Genomic DNA, 9,357 nt, shown 5'->3' with positions numbered 1-9,357 from the left:
GTGGGTGTTCGACAGTAACTGGAGGGTCTTGGAAGAGTCGAGATGGGTCAGAGAGAAACTGTTGATTTTCTCTGACCCATCTCTCCCTCCCCTCTAGACTTCCCTTAGCGTCAGATAGTATCCGTATTCTCTCAACAATATGCTGCCTGATGGTCAGCAGCTTTGACTTATTAAGTGTGTGATAAAGGGTCCGGAGTTCGCGCGCGAACTTTCGAACCTTGGCGGTAAGATTCCTGGCAGATGTGATATAGTCATTCACAAATTGAATGCGGGACGCGTACTGTCTTGCCCAGCCTCTCTTTATGGCAAGTTGATGCATTCGTCTTTTGGTCTTATGATTAGCCGTTGGTTTTGTTTTACGGTTCGCATCGGCCAAAGCTCTCGCTGCATTATACACACAATAATTGATAGCCCAGAGGTCGAACTCTCCGGAAAAGTGTCCAGAAAGCTCATCATCCATTTCAGCCAAATATTTAGGCTTGAGAGAAACCTTGGTGTTGATGTTTCTCCGGGTCATAAAGCATCACTCTTCCTCTATTGGATGCCTGCCCGCGGTTGGTCTTAGTGTCGCCTCTCTGTCTCTGTTGCCGGCTTGTTCTAGCTGTGGTAGAGTAGGCTTTCCGCTAACATAGCACCCCGATCATTTAGCTGACATACTATCTAATTGTCCAACTCACACGGGAAGGACCTACATTCAAAGGCACTATGCGGCACTAAGAGTGCTTTATTACCATCTCCGTCACTCTTACGGCATTAACTTTAATATTGCTCCTCTAAATACTCCTAAGGAAATCGATTCATTTGTCGAGAATGGGAAGTGCCGCATATACTGGAACTTTATATTCTCGACAATTGTTTCTGTTGCTCACTCGAGGCCTGACATGGTTCTTCTTGACTTCGAGAAGCGAATCATGTTCGTTATCGAATTTTCGGCACCAGCTGACAAAAACATTATAGCGAAGGAGAATAAAAGGAAGACAGGTATCGAGACCTTATAAGGGAGTTGCAACGACTGTACCCGGAATATTCTGTTTAACTAATCGTCCTCATCGTCGGCGCTCTTGGAGTTGCCAAGCTTTCACTCGCTAATGGCCTAAAAAGCATCCCTGCGTGTCAACAATATGCTTAAACACTTGCGGGAAAAATGCAGAAGGCGGTAGTACTTGTGTCGCTCCGTGTTCTTAGGGTGCCCCCGGTCCTGGCGAAATCCTGCGGTTGTCCGTATGTTAAATTTTCGTCAAAAAGATCAATTTTCTTGTAGTTAAAAAAAAATTTTTAAAGAAAAACGAAAAGAATTTTGTACAAAATACTTCAAAGTCCTCAAAGATTTAAAAATCCTTTCAAATATCCTGAATTATTTCAAATCCTTTAAAATCTCATAATAAACTTCTGTAATTAATTGAAAATTCCTTGGAATCTTTTAAAATTCAAAGGATGAAGAAGGGATGGCGAGATTATTTACAGAATTAGAGAAATACTTAGATGGGAAAAAGCTGAATGTAAATGTAGAAAAGACAAAGTTAATGAGGTTTAGAAAAAGACGGGGAAGGAAGAAAGAATGGACAAGGAGATGGAAGGGAATAAAGTTAGAAGAAGTAAAAGAGTTTAAATATTTGGGATATATCTTGCAAACAAATGGAGATCATACAGCTCATATCAGAGAAAAGGAAAAAGGCAGTTGGGTTAATGAAACAGATATGGGGAATAGGAAAAAGAAGGTTCACAAAAAATTGGAGAAGAAGAATGTGGTTATTCAATACGCTGGTATGGCCGGTATTAGGTTATGGAGCAGAGATATGCAGATAGAAAGAAAGGAAAGGGGCAGACTGGAGGACGCCAGGATATATGGTGAGAAAAGAAGCGCAAAAGGGATAAGCTACGTATTAGAGCGGGAAAGAGGGCATGGAAATTTGAGACGAAGCTGTGGGAGGGAAAGGGAGGGGAGTTAGCGGGAAAGTGTTTTATGCAGATAGAAGAGAGGAGAGGGAGGGCGTTCGAATTAACGAGATGAGAAGAAGAAAGGTGGGAGTTCTTTAATGATAGAGAAATAGAAGACAAGACTGGAGTAAACTATGAAGAATTTCAAAAAAGGGAGAGTGGAAGACAATTAATAGAAAGATGGGGGATGATTGAGGAATCAAAATACAATAAATGGTATCAGATGATAAAAAAGGAAGGAGTGCCAAAGTATTTAGAAAAGGGATGGGGAGAGAGAAGGTGGACCAGAATAGCAAGATTTAGATTGGGAAACGAGGTAAGGGAAGGGATGTACTGGGAAAAAGAAGAGAACAGAAACTGTAGAATATGTGAATGGGAAGAGGAAACATGGGAGAATGAATGGGAAGGATGTAGGAGATGAACGGAAGATAAAGGAAGCTGGCAAGAACATGTGGTTAAGATTCTAGGGAAGGGTGGATTAGGAGAAGAATGGATGAAGGAGTCGGAGGGCGCTAGAGGAGTGAATGAGAGAGAGTGAAAGAATGCACGTGAAAAAAAGGCAAATGGAGATATGTAAAGGTGAAGAAAAAGGAAACGAAAGTCGCTTAGATTAGAAGCGTAAAGATTGTAAGTAATGGCAAAGATATTGGGTCCTAGATAGGGCATGGGTCAGTGGTGGGGACGGGCGATATATATATATACCTAACTACATTTTCGACTATATCGAGGTGCTGCCCTCTTTAACTTTTCACCGTTTCTATAGCAACCACGTCCTCCTAACACGTTAGCGGGCGGGGTGGGGCCGGGGAGCACAACGAAAGTTGTTGAATTCCAAACCGAACGCGATTTTCTGTTTCTCGTGTTCGCCTTCGCCATCACTATGGCAATCTTTGCTATAGCGGAGTCGGTCACCTGGCTCTGTACGGCCTGTATGCCAAAAATGTTATGAACACTGAATTACCTAATTATATTCAAATTAAAGAGAACCTACAAATATTCTATTATTATTTTTAAATTTCGATACAATAAATAAATTTAAAAAAATTTTTTTCCTACTTTATAATTTTAGTGAAATTTCTAAATTTATTTTTTCAAACTAAACTTAAAATTTGAATGAAATTAAGATAAATTGAAAAATTAAATAAAATTTAGTTGAATTTAAAATTTAAATAAAACTTAACTAAATTCAACATTTAAATGAAATTTAGGTGGATTTAAGAATTAAATAAAGTTTAGTTAAATTAAATTAATTTCTCGTCTGGTTTCTTTTAAAGAAGAATTTTCTAGGTACTAAGTAAATAAGTTTTAAAACAGTTCAATTCGTACTTTAAGATTTATTGTAGTGCAATTTTAAAAATTATGTGAATAGATTTGAGTTAAATTCAAAATTGAAGTAAAATTTAGTAAAATTTAAGTAAACTTCAGTGAAAATTGTACATGTTGAATGGTGTTAAATGGTGTTAAAATTAAGTACAATCTAGTTAAATACAAATGAAACTGTCGTTAAATTTTTAATTTGATTGAATTGAATACAGATATGTGGGTTCTTTCTTGGCTTCGACGATGGAGAGAATTCAAATAAGCTTGAGAAATTAAAAAAAATGCCCTTATTTTTATAATAATTAGTTAAATTCAACAAAAATACTCAGGAAAGTAATTAGGACTCATAGTTCAAAATTTTTTGGTTTGAAACTTTTCAGAATTCGACAATGTCAAAATATAAAAGGAAGCGTTTAAACTTCAGCATAAGTATTTTGCATGGAAATACTTTATTATTCTACAATTTTATTTAAAATTAGAAGTATGTTAGCAATTAAATAATTATTCCATTCAAAATTATTCAGTTTCGGAAATTGGATTATAACTTCAAAGCCTTTGAAATTAAAAGGTTTTAAATGAGAGAAATTTAAAATGAAAACAATTAAAATTACAGTGTATTCATTTTCTTTTAGAAGCGTAAAAATAAAATAATAATTATTAAATGAAACTAGTTTATAAATTAAAAATTAAAAATCTCAGTATTTGTTAATTTTCGAATATTCTTAGAGTATAACCTGTCAATTCAAATTATTTAATTTTAAACGTTTTAAATGAAATCACTTATGATTCTGCAATACATTTTTTGCAGCGTTAGGATGTAAATAATTTGAAGCTGCAATAAGCAGATTATTCGATGTCAAACCTCGTGAAAAATTGGAATAAATGTAAAACCTTCGAAATCGAAAAATTTTTATAAGGAGAGAAATTTTAAATTGACGGGTTTTAATATATTTCCAATTTAAAACATTCAGGTTGAGTAATTTCATAAACAGAAATTTCAAGAATTGTATTATTTGAAAATTCTGTCATAGAGTTGATAAATTAAAAATGCAAGCATTAATATTTGTTAAATTTTGAATATGCCTGAAGTATAACCTGATAAATTTAAATTATTTAATTTTGTAAGTTTTGAAATGAAAATTGAAATGCAGAATTCTAAATGTTTGTATTTGGGTATTATCAGATTTTGAATGCCAATAACTTTTAGTCTAATCAAGTTAGAAGGCTTACAGTTGTCAATTTTACGTTATTAAACCCTTATATTCAAAATCAAATTAAATTTCAATGTCAAAATATTAAATTGTTTAAGATTTTATTCTTAAATTCAGAATTTTTTAAATGCTCAACATTTTTAATTTTACACTTTCAAACCTTTTTTTAAATTTGAATCTGCCAGAAAAAAAATATTAAAATTTAGTAGACATGACTTTTTTTACGTAAAAAAATTAATTTAGGAAATACCCCGTGCGCCAAGGTGAACAATCCGTCGAGAGGGAAAAATGGGTTAAGCCAAGTCTGCTGTTTGCGTGAAGAAACTCACTATCTTCGTTTTGACGTAACTCTTCTTTACGCATACGCTGCTCCGCGCTGGGTCTTTGCATTACCCTCCAAATTTGTGCACACACCACAATGCGAAATTTTCTACATTCTATGTTAAAAACTATTATATCAAATGTCTATTACAATTTTTTTTGTGTGAACCTTGGTCTGGTACTGCTTATTCTGATATTGCAAAATAATGTTCACATTTTATTTTTCCTGATCCTAATGGGGCCCTGCTGTGGTTGTTTAATCTTTTTCCCTTTTCTTAAGTGAAGCTGAAAATTTTTTGTTAATGGGCCATTAAAGAAGGTTCTCAAAGTACCTATGGCCTTAAAGATTACATCCTCATTGCGATAATCGCGCTTGGCGCTTAACAGTTAGCTTATACAAGCTCTAATTTTTTTGATTTTGGGCTAATCAAGAAATTGGGCTAGAATAGTTTTGAAATATCTTTGGTATCTTGTGCAAATTTTGAATGAAATTTTTGGATCTATGAAAAAAATAAACTTTTCTATTTTTTGAAAATTTTCAAAATTTTGAAATGTATATAACTTTTCTAATTTTCATGAAAATCACAAATTTTATTTTGATAATTTGCAAGTTTTTTACACATCTATAAGAAACTTCGACAAAAACTTTTAAAATTTCAAAAAAAAATTCAACATTTTGAAAATGCTCCCAATTTTTTAATTTCTGTTCAAAATATCTTATTAACAAAATTAGCTTTCATTTTGGGTACTTTCAGAAGTGAATCAAATGCGGACTCGATTGGAGGAATCCTTCAAAAGTTAGCGTGGCTACAACATTCAGGTAACCATAAATACAGACATACAGACAGACAGACACCGATGAAATTGTATGATTTTCGGATTTTGTGAGTGCCGAAACGTGAAGATCCGTTAAAAACCAGAGATCGAAAATTTGGACGATTACATGGCATTCTCAGGAATGAGAATGTAAAAAATTATTTGATAACAGAATTTCGACACTTATTTATTACATGAAAACATTTGTTCTTGTTTACAAGATGGAAGAAGTAAGAAAAAAATCTTGATTGGAATATGTTAATTTTTAAAGAACAAGAAGCTTTAATAATAATAACGTTAGGCGTAAATAATTTAAAAATATATTCCTTTTTAATTTAATAGACTCAATATTAAAATGGAAGTTTTAATATTGTCAGAAATAAATATTTACTTTAACTTCAAGTACCTAGATGACAGTTTTGACTTGTCATATGTACAATTATAAATTTTACATTATGTCTAATTATCTACTGTGTTATGAATTGCAGTTAGAAGAAAGTTGTGAAAAATACAATAGAGCGGAATTAAACTTCGGGTTTCAATAAAGATCTTTGAAAAGGAGTATACAATTTTGGAAAAAAAAGTCTAAAAAAAGTGCCAGTTCATGTATTTTTTGGTTCGATTCATAATTTTATTCAAATATGAAATTCCTTCCAAATTTCTTATTAATTATGCAAGAAATAAACATTGTTAAGGCCATGTGATGAGTGTAACAGCTGATCAACTCAGCCCTAAGATCAATATTTTTTCACCCATATTGAAAATTAAAAGTTTAAATAACGCGGAAATTTTTTCGGGAAATGTTAATAAATATTAAAGGATCATTTGTGGCCTTGCAAAAAGTTGGAGGAAGAAAAAAGTTTATTTATGCAAATAATGATTATCGACGGACATATTTAGGTTTTACAGCAGAAGTTTGACTTTTAACTTTCTCTGACGGTAATCATGCAATCTGTTTTACCCACAGACCCCTAGCAGTTCGAAGTTGTCTACTCGCTGCGCTAGTGCTGCTTTGACACAGCTGATACCAGACTGATACGTATGTCAGACCAAATATGTTTATTTGCATTTCAAGTGCAAAAATTAGTTTTTGCATCATTGATGCATAAGGTTCGTGAGCGATTTTTGATGTTTTGTGCCACTTTGATAAATATAAACCTCATAACTAGCCCATTGACAACATTGCAAATTGCTTGCAGGGTTTGACGACAGCATGGTCGGTATTTCTCCAAAATAGAAATTAAAAAAACGCTTTTTTTACTATTGTAATTATTTAGGACCAGAGACAAATTCTTGCATGTATTTTCTTCAAAAAAAAAATTTCCTCAATATTTCCACCGGAACAAAGCAGAGACATGGACTTTATTACCTCCTCTTTCATTTCCCAAAATTTTCAGAGCGATACCTCATTTCGTTTAGACGTAAGTTGGGAAAGAAAAATCGAAGACCAGGTTTTGTCACGTGACCCTCTCGGCACATGGCCTTAATATCTTTTTCAAATGAAAAAAGTCGGGTTTTTTGCATGATTGTCGTTCTTTTTCTTTAAAAACCTTTTTTTTAATGAGGTAATTAATTTATAATGCAGAAGCCTTTAAAATTTTATACAAGAAACTGAAAATTAATGAGATATTTTAATTATTAGAAAAAAAATTTATTTACGAAAAAATTAAAAAAAGCAAGTTTTTTATGAAAAGAAAGAATTTAAAATAATTATTTTAGTAAAATCAAAAATTTTTAATGGAATGAAATATATAAACAGTTAAACAAGTAAAATGCAAACAAAAGCTTAATCGACCAGCTGGAAAATATAGTTTTCTATACATGACGGTGAAAAATATTTTAAAATTTCAATTTATTTTTCTCAATAAATACAAAATAAAGAAAATAATTAAATGAAACTGAATAAAGATTTTGAAACGCTTGTCGCTTCCCGAGGATCGTCGGGGTGCCCCTGGAGCCACTGCTGGGGGCCACAGCATGCGGGACGGTGGCGATGGTGAGCTGCGAGATGGTCAGGCAGATCTCACTAATCAAACAGCTGACCAGCAAGAACTTCTGCGACAAACGGCAAACAGTGGAACATCAACTGTGCCTGCTGAGGATGCTTTGGCTAGCACTAGCTACTTGCAGCCAACCACCTCGACAGAAATACCGTAGGAGAGCATCAATTGGGATACAATAATAATAATGGTAATGCCTTCGACATGTTGGGCAGTATAAGCCTGTGAAAAGAGCCTTGGTGGCTCAGTTGCTTAGACACTCGGACTTCACCTGAGAGGTCCGGGGTTCGATGCCTGAGCGGAAGCACGAGTCGGAAGCACGAGTCGTTTTAAGAGCCTTAAGAACATTTGGAGGACCCTAAAGAATACCTCCTAAGTGCTGATTGAGAGTTTCACATAAAAGAAGTGTTAATGATCAAATTAAATTTTGTTAGCAAAAGTATTCATGTAGTCACAAAGTATTTTTATGAATTTTTTGCTCAGTATTTTTCCATCTAATTTCGCAAACAAGTTTTAATTGTTAAAACCATTAATAATCGTTTAATTTTTTTCTTTGAAAATATTTACGCTTAAATCTGGAGATAATTTTTATGGCAATTCGAACAAAACTAGGAGCTGAAAAAAAAGATTTGGTAAAATAATGTGTTTTTCAAAACAGCGAAAAATACAGCAGGTTATTAAAGAAATGCGATTGTGTTACGTCAGCTCTACAATAATGAGGCATTACGAGGTTATTGTTTAAATATGCGATAACGATCATTAGTTACACACATAGCGTTGTGTCCTCCTTCGAAACCCAGCTAAGTATTTTTCTGCTCCCCTCCCGTCTCAAAGCCGTTTTATATTTTTGAATTAATGTGACTTTTGTAAGTATTCACTATCTTTTAAAATAAATAAGATAACTTCTTTTATATATATTCCACACGTCATCAATTATACTCTACAGGAAATTATTCAAGACTCTGGCTCGTCCAATTTGCGATAATGAAGATCACTATTTCTATTCTTTATATTACCTCAGCAGTTTCATTTTCCACTATTGGTAAGTAGAATACATTAGATAAATCAATAATGACTGTGTAATTTTTAATTAATTTTTCTAGTAGGTACTATCGCAAGGAAGCGCGCGCGTCACAATTTTTTCCTTGCATAATTTTCGTATAATTTTTTATTGCAATCTTTAACCATACTTTTACAATATAAGTGAAAACTAAAATTACAATCCAAGTACCGTAAATTAATCTTATAACTTGGCAGATTAATATACGAATTCTACTTGAAGAAATCTGCTTGCAGCGTGGGCACATTCTCATCGCGCGCAGCTTGCAAGTTTAAGGCGCTTCCTCAGGCTTATAAATTAGCCCATCTATTACTCTGCTAAGCTTTTCTTCTAAAATTCTGAATTCTTTGATTTCATATTTCAACCATAAAATATAAATCCCTAAATACAGAACGATGAGGGCCGATGAGGCTCCCGCCGGCAGGGGGATGCCACCTCGGGCCGGGCAGCCCCCGAGGGTGAAGCCAGCCCGGGCTCAGCCACTCGGCGCCCCCCCCCCCGCTATGAGGACCCTTTCATTGTCATGAGATTTAAGGCTGTTTCAATAACTAAAATCTTAAAGATATCGCCCAATTCAATTCTAATTATATGAATCATTTTCCTGATGTAATTTTAAGAAAATGAAAAAAAAGTTGATGAAAATCGGTTAACATTTCGAGTAATTAAGCATATCGTTAAGAACACGGAAAAT

The 9,357-nt window shown here is 33.8% G+C and overlaps 1 protein-coding gene across 1 annotated transcript in view; it reads left to right on the top strand.

Annotated features, from left to right (window-relative positions):
- Positions 1-8,377: 8,377 nt before the first annotated feature.
- The window catches only part of LOC117173934, an 11,103-nt gene continuing 10,123 nt past the window's right edge, over positions 8,378-9,357 (top strand). The window contains exons 1-2 of the mRNA XM_033362582.1: positions 8,378-8,472; positions 8,553-8,648. Coding sequence (XP_033218473.1) covers positions 8,591-8,648 — 58 coding nt within the window. The 5' untranslated portion in view covers positions 8,378-8,472; positions 8,553-8,590. The remainder of the gene's footprint in view (positions 8,473-8,552; positions 8,649-9,357) is intronic.

Source organism: Belonocnema kinseyi, chromosome 5, assembly GCF_010883055.1.
Source record: "Belonocnema kinseyi isolate 2016_QV_RU_SX_M_011 chromosome 5, B_treatae_v1, whole genome shotgun sequence".
Taxonomy (NCBI): domain Eukaryota; kingdom Metazoa; phylum Arthropoda; class Insecta; order Hymenoptera; family Cynipidae; genus Belonocnema; species Belonocnema kinseyi.
This window is presented reverse-complemented; position numbering and strand designations above follow the sequence as displayed.